The 16,326-nt window shown below is 52.6% G+C and overlaps 4 protein-coding genes across 4 annotated transcripts; 1 reads left to right on the forward strand and 3 right to left on the reverse strand.

The window, feature by feature from the left end:
* On the reverse strand, positions 1-2,465 carry BO72DRAFT_449678 (3-deoxy-7-phosphoheptulonate synthase class II). Its single transcript, XM_040945075.1, has 6 exons — positions 2,161-2,465; positions 1,970-2,079; positions 1,815-1,878; positions 1,668-1,760; positions 1,558-1,609; positions 1-1,492 (listed from the first exon to the last, which is right to left on the reverse strand). The coding sequence occupies exons 1-6, from the start codon at positions 2,180-2,182 to the stop codon at positions 307-309; spliced, it is 1,527 nt and encodes a 508-aa protein (XP_040799699.1). The 5' UTR covers positions 2,183-2,465; the 3' UTR covers positions 1-306.
* A 282-nt stretch (positions 2,466-2,747) lies between these two features.
* BO72DRAFT_449680 (huntingtin-interacting protein K) lies at positions 2,748-3,475 on the forward strand. Its single transcript, XM_040945076.1, has 2 exons — positions 2,748-3,205; positions 3,329-3,475. Exons 1-2 carry the CDS (start codon positions 2,888-2,890, stop codon positions 3,440-3,442), a joined length of 432 nt encoding a protein of 143 aa, XP_040799700.1. The 5' UTR covers positions 2,748-2,887; the 3' UTR covers positions 3,443-3,475.
* A 325-nt stretch (positions 3,476-3,800) lies between these two features.
* BO72DRAFT_382013 (uncharacterized protein) lies at positions 3,801-12,085 on the reverse strand (the record flags this gene model as incomplete). The annotated part of the gene is made up of 7 exons (XM_040941453.1): positions 3,801-4,974; positions 5,034-5,841; positions 6,542-7,577; positions 7,633-8,345; positions 8,394-9,596; positions 10,604-11,861; positions 11,954-12,085. The coding sequence occupies 7 exons, from the start codon at positions 12,083-12,085 to the stop codon at positions 3,801-3,803; spliced, it is 6,324 nt and encodes a 2,107-aa protein (XP_040799701.1).
* Positions 12,086-13,734: 1,649 nt separating this feature from the next.
* On the reverse strand, positions 13,735-15,688 carry BO72DRAFT_513176 (P-loop containing nucleoside triphosphate hydrolase protein; the record flags this gene model as incomplete). Its single annotated transcript, XM_040949460.1, has 3 exons — positions 13,735-14,913; positions 14,970-15,025; positions 15,306-15,688. 3 exons carry the CDS (start codon positions 15,686-15,688, stop codon positions 14,018-14,020), a joined length of 1,335 nt encoding a protein of 444 aa, XP_040799702.1. The 3' UTR covers positions 13,735-14,017.
* Between the last annotated feature and the right edge of the window lie 638 nt (positions 15,689-16,326).

Raw genomic sequence — 16,326 nt, forward strand, 5'->3', positions numbered from 1 at the left:
GTCGATGTGGATATTTCATATTCTTGAATAAAATAAAATTAACATTCTTACTTCTCTCTTTTTTCTTGAAGAATGAATGGTTCCTTTCGTATACCGCCCTAATCACTTTGTCGCTGATCGTATAAATCAAAATCTTCAGTCAAAATTGGATTTGTCGACCTCCAAAAGAGGTTCATGCACCCGAAACCCGTTCTCAATATTAAATCCCTCCCAAGATGGAACATTGTCCAAGACCAAAATAAACCATGTTTGAAGATATTCTACTCACCCTCTCTCAATTCTGGGCTGCAAGCTCCACGCAACAAATCAAATGGAGTTCATCCTCCCGCGCTCCGACTCATCCATCTCGCGGTAGAACCCGGCGACCAGGAAGGCCAGCTCGAGGGCCTGCTTCTCATTCAGCCGCGGGTCACAGAAGGTGGTGTAGCGCTCGCCGAGTCCTTCCTCGGTCAAGCCGCCGGCGCCGCCGACACACTCGGTGACGGCCTCGCCGGTAAGCTCGAGGTGCATGCCGCCGAGGAAGGAGCCGTGGGCGCGGTGGATCTCGAGGGCCTGGCGCAGCTCGGACAGGATGTCGCTGAAGTGGCGGGTCTTAACGCCGGTGGGGGTGCTCTGGGTGTTGCCGTGCATAGGGTCGCACTGCCACACGGGGAGATGGCCGGCGCGCTGGACGGCCTCGATGTGACCCGGCAGGTGGGAGGCGATCTTGGCGGCGCCGTAGCGCGAGATCAGCGTCACTTTGCCGATCTCGCGCGTAGGGTTGACGACGTCCAGCAGCTGCGTCAATTCCTCCGGCGTCATGCTGGGCCCGATCTTGATGCCGATCGGGTTGGCGAGGCCGCGGAAGAACTCAACGTGCGCGCCGTCGAGTTGGCGCGTGCGGTCGCCAATCCAGAGGAAGTGCGCGGACGTCGCGTAGAAGGATTTCGAGGGGAGGAGTGGGGTTTGGGGGGTTATGCTTGTTGCCGTTGCCGTTGCCGGTGCTGTCGTCGTGCTTGTCGTCGGGTCCACAGCGGATGGTGGTAGCTGGGAAAACGAAGGGGGGGAGAACATGGAGAAAGCAGGGGCGGAATTGGGGGGTAGGGGGTTGCGGAGGAGACGGGTGAGACTGGTTTCGTAATCGAGGAGCAAACCCTCGTGGCTGGTGTAGACGTCGACGGTCTCGACGCCGCGGTCGGTGTCGATGCCGACGGTTTGCATGAAGCGGAGGGCGTCCTTCACCCGCGACACGATGCGTTCGTATTTCTCCTTGATGGCAGGGGTGATGACATGGCCCAAACCCCAGTCAAGCGGGGAGTGCAGGTCCGCAAGACCGGAGGAGAGGGAGGCGCGCAAGTAGTTCAGCGTCGCGGCGGAGTGGAAGTACGCCGACACCAAGCGCGAGGGGTCCGGTTTGCGCGATTCGGGCGTCGCTTCGAAGCCATTGATGTTGTCGCCTCGGAAGGAGGGCATCTCGACCCCGTTGATCGTTTCCATGGGGCTGGAGCGAGGCCTGATGGCTCAGGAATTAGTGCATTAGGCCTACGGTTGGCAGGACAGGACGTGAGACAAACGTACTTTGCAAACTGCCCTGCAATCCGAGCAATGCGCACCACAGGCTTATTCGCTCCTAGAAGACATGCATGAGCATCATCACCATTACATTAGCGGGGATCTAACAGACTTACCCCAAATCAATATCAGACTCATCTGCAGAAGCAGCTTGACTTTGGCTTCAATCATCTCCTGGTTACAGTAATCAAACAGCTCGGCACAGTCACCTGATTACTGTGAGTTTTCTGTTTCACGTCAAGGGACAAAGTTCAGAAACCCACCTCCCTGAAGCACAAACGCCTTCCCCAGGGCGACATTGCGCAAACTCTTCTTGAGATTCGCAACCTGTGCCAGAATTTGCGATCAGTAAAACACATGCACAGAGACGACCTCAAAAATTGCCGGTACAAAGCATCAGTTACACAGGAAAACACACCTCTTGTGTGGTGACCAACGGCGGAAGTTTCCGTAGCTTCTCGAGAGCTGCCTCCGTCGCCTCTGTGTCTTCGTACGCGACGCATTGTTTGGCCGGCTTGGACGTCCACGCTAATAGCCGGACTGTATTAGCAGCTTGTCTTGAAATTGGACAATGGGGATGTTGCTCTCGTTGTTAGAGACCGAACATACACGTAGGAGACCAAGTCTCCATGATTTTGGAGTATGGGATACACAGATCTGGCGGTGTACTTGGGGAATTGTGAGGAGGTCGAGAAGAAGAAGGGAGGGAGACGCTGTACGCAGGTATGATTCTAGCAATGATCGACGGCTAAAAGAGCTTGGAATGACAGCGGACAAGCCAAAAAAAAAAGTGTGGAGATAATTCCGAATTGGATTGGACCCTGCTTTGCGATGTTTTCGATGCGGACGGGAACCACCAACTCCTATGAGAAGAAACAGGGGGTAAAGAATGGAGATTCTCTTTCGAATCCGACTAACTGCGGAGTAGAGAGAGGAATAAAAGGGGAGTTCAGGGAGAGAGAGGGAGGAATGGAGAGAAAGAAAAAGAAAGCAAGAACAAGTCGAAGTTGCACCAGGCCTGAAATGGGATGATTCATGCTACTTTCTGGAAGGTGAGGAACGCACGGCTATTCGCGGCCTGAGTCATTATTCCCCGGCACTAGGCTGTTAGTGGTTTAGATCCGGATTGTTAGGTTGATTGTTCTGCCGGAATGTTTGGCTGTTTGTCTGTTTGTCTGTTTGTCTCTCGGGACTGACTGTACGTCATGCAACAGGTGCTTGTGATAACCACTAGGTATCTTCAAACATGGGCTTGGAATATACCCTCCAATCTGACAACAACAACAACTACTACTACAACAAGAAATAACCGAACCAACTAACCAACCAATCAATCATGTCCGACTCCATCCCCTCAGCGCACGCCGACCCCGACGCCGCGGAGCAACCGCTCCCCGCCAACGCCGAGGACCGCAAAGCCGCCGCCGCCCTCTCCTCCCTCCATACCAACGAGATCGCCGGCACCGACTCCCCGACCAGGCTGCCCTCATCCGCTGACCAGGAGGCGCTGGGCAAGGCCATGAGCCGTCTCGAGATCGCAGCTGGTCACCCTGCGGGCAAGAAGCGGGCGGGGACGACGCAGCAGAGTAAGGAGGGAGGGGAGCCGGTGAAGAAGAAGGCGGTCAAGGTTAGCGCCGACGATGTCAATCTTCTGGTAGGTTTCTGCTCTGCAGTCCTCAAGCCCGCTCTCCTCGGGGGATGCTCTTATATATTGGAACTGGTGGAATAAGGCTCGCTGGGCTAATCTAATGTGTGTCAAACGCCCGGTGCCTTGCAGGTGGATCAGTTGGATTTGAATAAGCTCAGAGCCACGGAGCTGTTGAAGGCCCATGAGGGGAATGTTGCGCAGGCAATCAAGGCGTTCATTACGCCTGCGACGCTTGCACGTTGAGGCTGCTGGTCAGTCGGGTTTGAAAGTGGAGATGGGGGCGGATTGATGGACTGGGCTTGGGAGGACGCGGGCGGAAGAAGATCCCGATTTAAGACGGCGTTTTTGGTGGTAACCTTGAAGGTTTGAAGGAGTTCTATTTATCCTTAAAAATGACAAAATGTATGACAGCTATGAAACAATTATGCCACAATTCATCAATGAATAAGTTCCATCCAATCATCTCAGGACATTTCTCATAAGACTCGTGCTAAATCTCACCAATGAACCCATGATGCCCATGTCGCGTAGTAATCGTGTATGTATCCCATGCACATATATAGTCTAATAGTTCTAGTCCATCTAGTAAGGCGAACCGTATTTAACGACGTTCATCAAATCCATCCTCCTCCTCTTCTTCCTCTAACACCTTCTTCCTCTCAATCCCTTTACCCTCGTAGATCATGAACAGAGCGAACCAGCCGATCAATGCCTCTAGGGCCAGGGCCCACCAAATCCCGCCGACAAAGTTATGCTCCAGTCCCAGCCCTAGGCCCCAGCCTCCAATCATGGGGCCCAGGGTACGGGCCCCGCTGGAGATACTCTGCGCGACCCCGTGAATTGTTCCAAGGACAGAGGCGTCGGTGACGCAGTTGTTCACAAGGATGACAGCCGCGGGAAGAGCGAACGTCCTCGAAACAACTTGGAGACCCACAACAAGCGTGAACGCAGGCCAAACCATCCAGGGCACCCGTGGAAGCACGAGAAGGAAAGGCATCAACGCATATGCCAGTGGTGAAAACGGTAGAAAGGTTCGGAAGGAGGTCAAAGTTCCCAGGTGACCTTGCACGCGGGGGTAGATAAAGATCTGCAACGGCAGACCAATGATCCCAATGATAGCCGTTGCCATGCCGACTCGAGAGGACGGCAATCCCAGACCACCACTGAAACGAAAGAAGCCCTTCCGGCTATCTTCTGGGGCTCGTGGAGTTGGCAGGAAAGTGAACGTCATCGAATTGAATGCGCTGGTATGGAAAGCCAGAAGAAATTGAACCAGCAAAGTCAGAAGAACGTTTGGTGTCCAGATCTGCCAGAAGCTGGGGCGTTTGGGGCGCGGCCGAGCACGGGAACGGATAGGGCTGGGAGGAGCGGACATGCTGGTCACGCTGCCATCAATGTAAATGGATTCACTGTCCGGATGGGTTCTGAGCCGACGATAATAGCGACTCCGGCGGCGCGAAAAGAACTTCGTAATAATGCGTCCCAGCTTCCGACCCCAGTCGTCCCGGTAGCGCGCAATTTCATGGGTCTCGTTGAGACCCAAGAACACAGCCCAGAATGAGGCAAAGATATACATCGCACTGAGCAAGTTGGGCAGCGCATATGGCCAGCGTCTCATCCAATGAACTCCGTCGGTACCACCAAGGAATGTCCCGGGGCCGAAGAACTCAGGGTAGCTATTCAGCGGATCCGCCAGTGCACCACCCAGGACCGGACCGATGATCACCCCGATATTGAAGCACATTGGAAGTAGGAGAAAGGCGCGAGACTGATATCTAAGCACGTTAGCTCAAGCCACCCCCGCCCGCAAGCGCCGTTTACCACGCTAACTCACTTCTTCTCTTCAATAATCTCAGAGATCATGGTCCGCATTACCCCGACGTTGCTGTTCAGACATCCCCCCAGCGTGCGGAACACCACAGCGGCCGCGAATGAGTGCGAAAACCCGAAACCCAGACATGAGATGCATGTCCCGAAGAGCCCGATCAAAAGCACTCTCTTCCGTCCCATCCAGTCCGCATCAGCCAAGCGACCCCACCAGACTGCCGTAAGAAATTGCGCGGCGGTGAAACTGCCCTGCAGCACACCCGCCTGAGCAGAGATGGTCGAGTCTGGCAGGGAAGGGTCAAAGGATTTGAGCTGGTAGAACATGTACGCCTGAAGGGAGGTTTGCGTCAGAGGTTCCGACAGTCGCGCGAAAGTCAAGATCGCAAGTTGGCCTTTGTTGGGCAGCGAGGCCCATGTCACAGGCTTTTCGCTCGAAGGGCCTGTAGGCCCTTCGGTGTCGTCGTCATCACTGGCATCGTCGCTGCTGTCGCCATCACTGCTATTGGCGATGTCTATAGATAAGCGTCGGGCAGGGATGATTTCTGCCGGGGGCGCAAGAATCCGAGTCTGCACAGAACTGTCATCGTGGATAGCGGTGTTGTAGCTTGCTTCGTCTTCCAAGGTGTGGTGATCAGAAGGAGAAGCTGGACCCAGAAATTCGCCTCCCTCGTGGAAGGGATCTCGGTGGAGATAAGCAGCCTTGCTGACTTCGGTCGCATCCGTGGGAACATCTACATCGCCGCTGAAACTGTTGTGGTGATCATGATGTAGTTGCGATGAAGTCATCAGAAGAGAAAATGTTGTGTTACGGTAGGCTTGTGTGGTCAAACGAAAAGAAACTCGGCTACATTCAAAAGAGTAAGTGGCAAGGAAGGAAAGAGATCCAAACTCCAGTAGTGATGTGGGCGGGAAAAAAGAATAATAGACAGAATGAGCCGTCTTCGGCCTAAAGCTTGTCATCGCCACTAGTGCCTCTTTGGGTATTTCCGACCGCTTCTTCGGCACGCTATTGCCGACACTATTACTTTTTGGTCTCTGTATAGCTAGCAGGCACGAGACCACAGGAACGCAATGATTATCCAACCCTAGCCCACCACAGAAACACTTGTAACAATCCATTCAACCAATGCTAATGATTCACCAAGCAACCAACACAATGCAACGCCTAATCCAACCCTGGAGCCTTCCCGGCATGTAGAAGTGAAAGAGAGTTCCGCGGAACTGTAAACAAACAATAAGATCCCTTTGCTGCAAGCTCTAGATCATGCCCTCGGGACGCAGAAGTGTCCAAAAGCTGCCGAAGACACCAACTCTCATGGAAGTTCTGGGCTTGGACGCCGAGTCCATTGTCAGGGCCCGGGTCAGCTCAATTAGAGACTGTGCGCAAGCGGCATGCGATGAAGGAGGGAAAGAAGGGATCGAGGAATTGTGGAACTCGCACGAAAGGGAAAGAGAGCACAAGCTCAAAGCAAGCGGAATCATGTAGTTGATATTAGTTGCGATGGTTTACACCACTTCGGCCCGTGAGTTCCATCGTGCTCTCAAATCCTTCCCAGGGCAGTTCATCGTCATCGTCAAATTCCGTTTCAGGGGCTTTGTGGGAGGACTTGATGGATGCGGCGGTCAAATCGCCTGTCGGGCCGGCACCTGTGTCAATCCCAATAGATTGAAGAGTTACTTCCATTTCCTGCTCGGTCATCTCACGGCCGTCCTGTTTCTGTCCCTCGAGTACATCGTACAAGGCGTAGATCTGATCAGCTTTCATGTCGATGTCTTTCAGCAACTTCTCAATCTTCTCACCAAGCAACTTTCGTTGTCTCTTGCTTAGCGAAGCATCCAGCTTATTGTAAGCACCTTGGTACGCAACTAGCTGTATCTTCAGATGTGCCAGTTCATCTTCCAAGGCTTTGAGCACAGTTGCTAGGGCAATCTCTGGCGACTGCGCAGGCCGCATAGTAGGATCTTCGTTCAGAACTGAAGGCTCAGGCATACGCTCCGAGACAGGAACAGGCTTGGGGACTTTCACCGTCTCGACCGAGTGGTCGCAAGAGTCACCAGGCATGACACGCTTACAGACGGTACAATTCTTGCCATTATGCTGGGTAGCACTGTCAAGCGCACGCTGCGTGGGTTCAGGCAGCTTAGTCAGATTATCGACAAGGCTTGCAGGATTGAGAGTGATATCAGGTAGGATGAACGCGGAGGTCATCTCCTCGGCCATCTGACGTCGCCGCCTTGGAGTAGCAGTGGTCGCAGCATGGTCTGAATGACGTCTGTGACGTTCAACAGGCACTGAGAGGTTGCTGTCTCCTTCAATCATGCTAGCCTTGGATGTGGCGGTCAAGTCGCCCATTGCTGATGCGGGTCTTGCTGGCAGCCCCTTGCTTTCTTTAAGGGATGATTTTCTAGGTATTCCGGGCTTTGCCACGCTCTGGCGGGTGGTATTCCCACTCTCATTGCCAGCTAACTCCTTGGTAGCGGTTGCTTGGCGCTTCTTGCGAGCCAGGCGCTCCTCCTCCAAGGTCTTCCGTAGCTGGGCGATTTCGCGTTCCTGAAAATCCTGGTTAAGTTACAAGCGGACACAACAAGTTAAAGGAAGAACTTACGTCCACGAAGCTCAGAAGCGTCAAATCCTGTTCCGCCACCGGAGACTTTTTGGTATTGTTCGTGACCTCACCAGTGGAGTCAACAGGCTCACTCACATCGATCTCCTCCACAACCACCCTCTTGACGCACTGCTTGCCGGTGTTGGATTGCTTCTTGGACGCGGCATCGCTAGTCCTGGCCTTGCTTCGGGCTTTCTCTGCTCTCGACTTAGATTTCTCTTTTGATTGCGAAAGGTCAAGCGAGAACAGAGCCTCTTCAGCACGTTCTCTTTCTAAGCGAGCTATTTCCTTGTCTACCTGAGTAGAGATTTTCGTATTTGACTGCCCCTGACGACCGGCCTTGGATCGGGAGCGCGAGCTCTTCGAGGTAAGGTCTTTAGTGCTTCTGCTGAAGTTTCTGCTCGCCTGTGTATCAAACTGACTATCTTCGTCGCTTATCTCGGTTGCAGATGATTGTTCGGACTCATAAGTCTCGTCCTGATCCTTGGAACCCGATGCGACCTTCACCAATTGGGATTTAAGCTCGGCGTTCTCCTGACGAAGAGCTTCAACTTCATTTTTAAGGTCCTGTGATTCCAGATAGGACACACCCAATTGAGAAACCGCCATGTCTCGCTCTCGGTTCAACCGCTTGAGTGCAGACTCTTGAATCTCGGCCTTCCTCTCGATCATGTCCAGCTTGTTTTGTAGAGCGAGATTCGCTGCATCCAATTCTGAACAATTCTCAGCTAGGTCTCTTAATGTGAGTTGATCCGACTTACTTTGATTCTCACGCGCAAAGCGATCCTTTCTATACTCATCTTCCTCAGACTCATACGATCTGGTGCGAGAAACCTTCTCTTTTCCACGAGACTTGCTTGTCTTTAATGACGCATTCTCCTGTCTCATTTCTTCGACTCTCTTCTCAGCATCGAACTTGGCTCTCTCAAGCTCAGCCACCTTATCCTGAAGTAATCTCAACGAAACAAAGAGAGCTTTCTCGTCTTCTGGAATAGGGACCGCATCGAGCGGTATATGTTCGCGCGTTAGAGATACGTCCATGACATCGTGCAGGGGAGAGACAAAACGCGTAGTGCGCGGGCGATTTTGGCGTGCATATACCGGGGTACCATCTTCATACACCCCTGACACTAGCTCCGACAAGTTCGGTAGGTCGGGTAGGAGGAATGATTGTTGGGTGGCTGTGTCGCCAGCCGTGTTATGCATGCTGCGAGAGCTCGCCGCAGCCTTGCCACGACGCATCTCGCGAGCATAGGCCTCCTGCGAAGCCTTCTCAACAGCGTCCGCAATCTGGTGGGAGAGGTTGGGATTTCCGAAACGCGTCGGACGCGTGTTGTTGGCCACTCCCGACGGCCGTTCGTCTTCAAGCAAGGATCCTTCGTAGGAGTCACGGACCTTTGCATGAAAATCTGAGAGAGTACGGCGCTGGTCTTTCCGGGTCGCCTTGGGATCGAGGTTCTCCTTTTGTGCTTGGCTGGCGCGTCGAATCTGGGCATCCTTACGAAGACTCTCACTCGCAGCCCTTTTGGGTGCGTTGCGTAGAGCGGACTTCTGTGGTGTATTCGATGTAGGGTAGTCGAGTCTAATAGCTGGTGACGACGAACGAATGCTATTCTCGATGCTCATGTAGGAGTTTCTTGAGTCGTCTAAGCGGCGTGCAGGCTTTACGGGTCCTCTTCCGGCTTCGATCGAAATGCTATCGTCATCGTCATGGTCCATCTCCTCTTCTGATGTGCCGACCGGGGAAAAGTTGGGGAGGTATTGCTCGAACGTTGAGGTGTTAAAGGCGTAATCTGGCTCTTCATCCTGCTGGATTTCGCGGCGGTTCCGTGCACTGCTATGCATGTTGGGGAGTCGTGGGCTTCTTCCGATGTCTTTGGTGGACTCGAGAGCTTCGTGCTCGGGATCAAAGTCTGAGCCAAAGGACGCGAAGCTGTTGGTTGTGGCTTCGCGCGACATATCGTCTATGAGCTACGCGCCGGGTTGAGATCCAGTCCGTTGTTGACACTAGTGATGATCGACGCAGTCGCGTTAGCACCTGACTCTCACCTACATTTGTGTGCGGAGGGCTAGGTTAGGGGGTGTAGGATAGTTGTTACCTGGACCGAATAGGCTAGGTGATATAAGTGCGGGATTGTTTAGATGGCAGCGCGTCTGGCCAGCGCGAGCCACTAGTGCTCTGAAACAGGAAGCAGCAACAAAAGACAAGAGCCCTAGGTTCTTCCAATTGAGGGGTTGAGATGAAGAAAATACGGTGCTTTCGCCTCACAATGAGAGTACAACGGCAATCACTCCTGACTGCAACATAAGGTGTAAAAGGTGGATGCGACACAACAAATTAAGAAACGAGGAGGTTGGGTTGACTTGCTTCGGGGTGGAACGGGCGGACGGCAGTTTGGTTTGTTTACATTGTTCGAGTGGAGCTGCTGACCGCCTTGGATTCCACGGCCACGAGGTGCGGCCGGACCAGCAACGAGCCATGGTCTCTCCCCGCGATTTCTTCCGCTATTGGCAATTCTGGTAATTCGGAATAACACAAGGCACTGCTATTGTGATCACGTTCATTTGTTTCGAATATTCAAACAAATAACAATATAATATAGACTCCGCCCAAATCACCCTCCTGTAATATGTGCAGACAATGTGAAATGCAATGCGCGCCCCTGGTGATTTAAGGCCAGCGCTTGCTATCCTTCCGGATTGTAAATGTACAAAGGTAATGTGTCGAAACAAGTCAATCAACAATATGGTTTCACCTAAGCTTAACGCCTTGCTGGCTAACAAAAGTTCAGAGGATGAGGACAAACCAATGTGCCCAAAGGAGATTAAAAGAATATATGCCAAGAATCTAGAAGTCGTAAATGGTCATAGTCGTCACAAGGCACGATCAGGTTTAGCAGTTTCAATATATGCAGGCTTTATCGGCACGCAGCGGGCGGTCGACAGGGCATTTATGTGTTTGAGGCTGGACGAGTATGCGAGCCATCCGTGACCGAGTGACCCTCCATCGATAGCTCAACAAGTGGACGGTCCTCATCAGGACTTTCTACCACGGGTGCATGTGTCGTCGGAACCTCTTCTGCTCGCAAAGGATTGGTAGGTGTTGTGGGAGTATTGCTGATCGGGCTGGCAGCATCGATATGGATTGTGGGTAAGGGAGTCAATTCCCGCAGCTGAGGCGCATGTTCACCTCGTTCAGCGATTGGACTTTGATAAGGAGGAGCCTCTCCCCAGTCGAGGTCTTCGTAATCCGGAGGCGGAATGTGGAGGGCGCCGACGTCACCACCATCTTCCGGCCCTGGAATAGGCTGTCCCAGAGAGTGAGTAGAAGTTGCGTGAGACCGAACCTGAGTCAGAGTGTCTGCTTCGGAAATGGTGGTGGCGCCGGACTGGAAGGACGAATATGATTCACCTCGAGAATGAATGCCGGTGAGAATCGAGCCCGAGGAGCGATCGGCAGCTTCGGAGCTCATGCCAGTAGCATCTGTGAGGAGAGGCCGACGGTCTGAATCGGGCGACGAGGCTCGAACACGCGATCCGTCGTGACGGACGTATCCTACCTCGGCATAGGAAACACTGGAAATGCGTCTGTCGCGACCACGACCCTGACTTTCTGCAAGCGTCGCGCTAAGGGTCGAATTACTAGCGTTGGCAGATGATCGACTCTGTGCGCGCGCCCGACTTTGCATTCGTAGCTGTTCAAGGCGGGCATGATCTCCCTGAGCACGAGCCTCACGACGCTCCTGTCGCCGCTGCTCCCGTTCGGCTAGCTCCTGTCTTCGTTGCAAGCGAACCTGGTACAAGGACTCCATCAAATTTTCTCTGCGCTCCTCCTCCTCCTCAGCAGTTTCAGGGAACTCAACCACGACATCCATACCCTCTCGTTCGCCCTCCCGAGCAATGACCTGTTCTGTTGGTTTGGGGCTCGCAGAATATGGAGGAAGGGTGATAATAGACCGGATTGAAGTTTCTCGTCGAACAGCAGTATTGGTGGTGTGCATTTCAGAGCCTCCTTCTGGGGGTGCTTCAGTCGAGGCGTTTCCGGGGTTGTTGGTCGAAGATCCATCGGGCACCTGTCCATACGTGACACCCACGTTCCATCGATTCCACCGATCCTTCAGGAACTTTCCTGGTATATACTTCGGGCGGCATTCCATTCGGCGGAGGGTTCGCAGTACAAAATAGAGCATCAAAATAAATGACAGGACGAAGATGATGCAGGCTGCACACTACAATTGTGATTATGTACTGTCAGCACCAAAGGGATCCGGATGATGTTCATGAAAGGGAGAGAAAGAATGGAAGGATCGAGTGGCCTTACAATGATGAAGATATTGTTCTTCTTGTTCGTAGTGTGGTCCCCGCCATTGTCGCTGCTCTTCTCCGTGTTTGGGTCGCTGGCCGGCCCATTCTGACGGGCGCCAAAATGCCGGAGGTCGTCTGGAATGTACATGCTGACAAGCTTGGGCGACGCAGAAAAAGGCCCAAGGCCTCAGCCTCAAAACATACAGAGGTACAAGAAGTGTGAGAAGTGCGAAAGAGATGATAAGCGATTCGATTCAAGTCTGGTTCGGGAGAAAAACTCGAAAGATATGGTAGCCTAGAGCGGGAAAGTGGCGGAACTGGCGGATGTGGTGAGGCTGTATACAGGGTGATACAGACGGGGAGCGGAAGCTGCTGATAGGTGCCAATGCGTGTTCGGATGGAAAAGGCAGGGATCCAGAAAGTATACCGGAAGGGTCAAAAGAAGATTAGAGGGGTGTTCAGGAATAGTAGAGATGGTTGGAGTAAGATACGCATGAGATGGCTTGTCAGCATATCCGTGACCTCCATACAGCATACACAAGAGGTGAGGAGGGAAAAAAGAGGGGAAAGAAGAAAAGAAAGAGAAATAAGGAAAGGGAGAAAGGGAAAGTCGGAGAAAGAGTGAAGACAGCTTAGGTAGAGGCAGTCTACCTAGGTAGCTAGAACAAACCAGCGGCTAGCTGGTATCAAAGAGTGACGATTGATTATCTGTCCAAGACAAGACAAGACAGACAGACAGACACCACTGCACCACCAAGTGCAGATTAACTTGAAGGTGAGTGCAGTAGGAAAAGAGAGTGAGTGGCTGGGCCTGCGAGACACACGGGATTGGAGTTGAGTGGCTGGCCTTTCCAAGTTCCACTAAGGCTTTCCCCTCCTCTCCTCTCCTCCCCTTCGTATCCATTTCTTCCTTGATAATCAAATTTGTTCAGCCCACCCTCCAAATGAGAAAATAAACATAGAGTATCCTCATCATACTCATCATATCTTCTTCAGACTTCCTAAATTAATGATCTCCATTTCCTCCCCCTCGAGTAAATTAAAGTCAATCTCATGGTGAAACGACCGACCGAAATTCCATTACAGCCAGTAACTTACTCCTCCGTCCGGCTGTTCTGCCCGGACCACTTTTAGACGCGATGCCATTTTTAGATCTTGTCATCTGTTTTCCCTATCGATAAGCCCGCGGCTCTTCCGATCCCTTCCCCTTCCCCTCATCCATCCAATACGAGGAATGTCCTGTCCAGTTGGGTGCAACCACGCTTCTGGAAGGCCAACGGCTGATGGTTGGTTCATCGAGGCTATGACCATGGAACGCCATTCCCGTGCACGGGCTGGGCTCCCTCGACTTCGGTCGTTTTCTATCATTGGAATAATGTGACGCGCGACTAACTACAGTAATTTGTGACCTTTTGACACAACAGCTAATCTGAGATCTACGGAAAGCCACTAGACTTCTACTGCTACCAGAAGTGGTGGGTGGCCACTGCACACTGCACTCTCGGAGAATTTCGAAGTCAGCACCCAAGAGCACACAGTTTACCATCTTACGGAATACTCTCCCTTCTACTACTCGCTCATAGTTACATGTGTGCGTCTACTCGACTATGACATAGAGATCTACCCGCTTGAGTGAACGAGGTCCTCCTGGCATCGTGCAGTCACCACCAATTGCAGGTCATGTATGGAGTAGCCCTCCCCGCAATTGTTTCAAGCCAAACCCCACAAGCTATACCTCACCGCTGTGCGCCCGACACTGCAGCTGGGTTACCTGCTGGGTTGAGAAGCTAAGTAAGGTAGGTGTCGACAACGTCAACCCAGTCTTACCGGCCACCCCAGCCCTCTAGAGGTCTTGGTCTGGCTACAGATTTATACCTCCTTTGGATCAAGCAAGATCTTATTTGGAAACAAAGAGAATTGAAGAAGCGACAAGTATGTACATGATAGCTTGGTGACTTTTCATGCCGGTCAAAGCGAAAGCCTCCGGGAAAGACAGAATCGACGATTGAGCGCTTCCTTCTTCGTCGCAGGTGCCTCACGTCCAGCGATGCAGCCTTTATTGCACAACATTACCTCTGTTTTATGCATTGGTCTCATCGTCCTCGCAGGGGTCCTCTATCAAAGCCTTCAGTTTCCCGCCATTCCGGCGCGCCAGCTCTTCGAATGGCCCGTCCTCAACCACACGACCTTGTTCAAGCACGACGATCTTGTCCGCAATCTCCATCATTTCTCTTGCGTGCGTGACGATGAGCACAGTAAGTCCAAGTTGTCCGGCGACTAGCTGCTGCACCGTTTGGCGAACGATCTTAGCATTAGTGGGATCAAGGCTGGATGTGGCCTCGTCCAAGATAAGTATCTGGGGCTTTCGAATGAGGGCTCGTGCGATGACAAGCCGCTGAGCTTGTCCTCCCGACAAACCCACGCCACCGTCACCGATAACTGTGAGATAGCCTTGGGCCAGAGATGAAATGAACTCATCAATCCCAGCTGCCTGTGCGGCAGCGCGTACATGGTAAATCTGGTGGAGTGGGGACGAGTCTTCAAGGCCGTAAGTTATGTTCTCCTGGATCGTCCCCGGGAAGATAGAGGGCTGCTGCGACACAATCGAGATGAGAGATCGAAGCGTTGGAGTGTGCACGTGATGAATGTCAACGCCCCCTAAAGCAATTGTGGGCCACCCTTGGGCTGACTTCGGACTCTCGTATAAATTGAGAAGCAGCGATGTTATTGTGGACTTCCCCGACCCGGAACGCCCAACAATCGCTGTACATGAGCTTCTCGGAATGGTGATGGAGACGTCTTTCAGCACCAGTGCGTTGGACCGGGTTGGATACCGAAAGCTGAGCCCCGTGATCTTGACTGGTGCGACTTGGCGGACCTTGAGGGTTCCCTTATGCTCGTGCGAGCTACCTTTGGGGAGATCCGCGAGGCGCAAGAGCTGATTAGCCATCTCCTGTGACGTGCCAATTTGAGGGACTTTGGGGTGGTCAGTAAATGCTACACAGGTGGGAAACAGCAGGATGAGAACATACTCCATGAAAGAACCACGCTTGCATATCCAATGCCGAATAGGAGCATGGAAAACACGCTCATGAGTTGTTCGACGCTGAATTCTGCCGAAGATACCAGCACCGCCCCATAATAGAATATCAAAGCTTTGATTCATCAGCATCTGCTGCATGATACTTCAACAGTCTCGTGACTCACCACTGACAAACATAATCATAGAGTCGACCAGGCCGAAAAGAGAACCCGTGTAGAGAGCTTTTTTGATGCCGATGGTCATGCACACCGCCGCAGCTCTCAAGTGCTTCTTGTGAAAGAACGGCTCTAGTGTCAGGTTTCTGACTGTCCGGATCTCTGAAAACGTCTCGATGAAGACCTCCGATGTCGTGGTTCTAGCTCCAGAAGATCGTCTCTCCCATAATCCAGTCGTTCTCTCGAAGCCTCTAGTGATAGCGTAAATGACGGGGCCGCAAGCGAGAACAACAAGAGTCAACTTCCAGCAGAGGGCCATGCTCCAGATAATCGCAGTCAGAGCAACGGTGGCAGCCACGAGGAGATATCCACCAAAACGGCCAACCAAGTTGCGCATCTCCTCGCCGTTTTGGTTCAGGCATGTTGTTAGCTGGGAGGGTCTGTTCCCTTCTTCGTCAAACCATTTGCGGGGCTGGTCGAGGGTTCGAGCGAAGCCCATCTTGCGTATATCATCGACCCAAGCCTGACCGCATAGATCCAGGAGGTAATGCATCAAAAAGGACACTACACCGTCGGCGAGTGATACCCCGAGGACGGCCAAAGACCACGTCGACGCGTGGCTTTTTTTGTTATAGAAAGTCTGCAGCAGCTGCGACAAACAGAAAGAAAACACCGGAGTCGCCATCGCATGGAGAAGCGTGCTGAAAGATCCGAGCGCCAGCATCCAACGTTGTCCAGTCGTCAAATTTGGTATCATGGTCAACAAGATCTTCCGTAGAGGCCTGCGTTGCTGGGGCAGGAGGCGGGCCACTTGCTCGGGGTGCTCATCTGCAACCATTTCGTCAATGCGATCAAGCGGGTGGTTGTTGGCAGCAATGTGACGGCTAATTCGGTTGAGCTGTGCCTTTGCACCGTTGACTTGAATCGTGTTGAGCTCTATCATCTCCATGGCAATTGAGTCGATGGATTCCCGCTGCGCATGGAGTGGAAGCATGGATCCGAACACGCTTTGTCTTCTGGATCGCACCCCACCGGCATACTCGTTGTCTGTCGACAGCATCTCCTTGAGATATGCATCTCGCACTGGGTCATAGAAATGTCTATTTCGAGCTTTCGATGTATCACAAGAGCCTGGCTCAGGCGATGAGCTCCGGCTCATCGCGCCGCTTGCGTCTTCTTCTTCTTCTTCTT

The sequence above is a fragment of the Aspergillus fijiensis genome, assembly GCF_003184825.1.
Source record: "Aspergillus fijiensis CBS 313.89 unplaced genomic scaffold BO72scaffold_35, whole genome shotgun sequence".
Taxonomy (NCBI): Eukaryota; Fungi; Ascomycota; class Eurotiomycetes; order Eurotiales; family Aspergillaceae; genus Aspergillus; species Aspergillus fijiensis.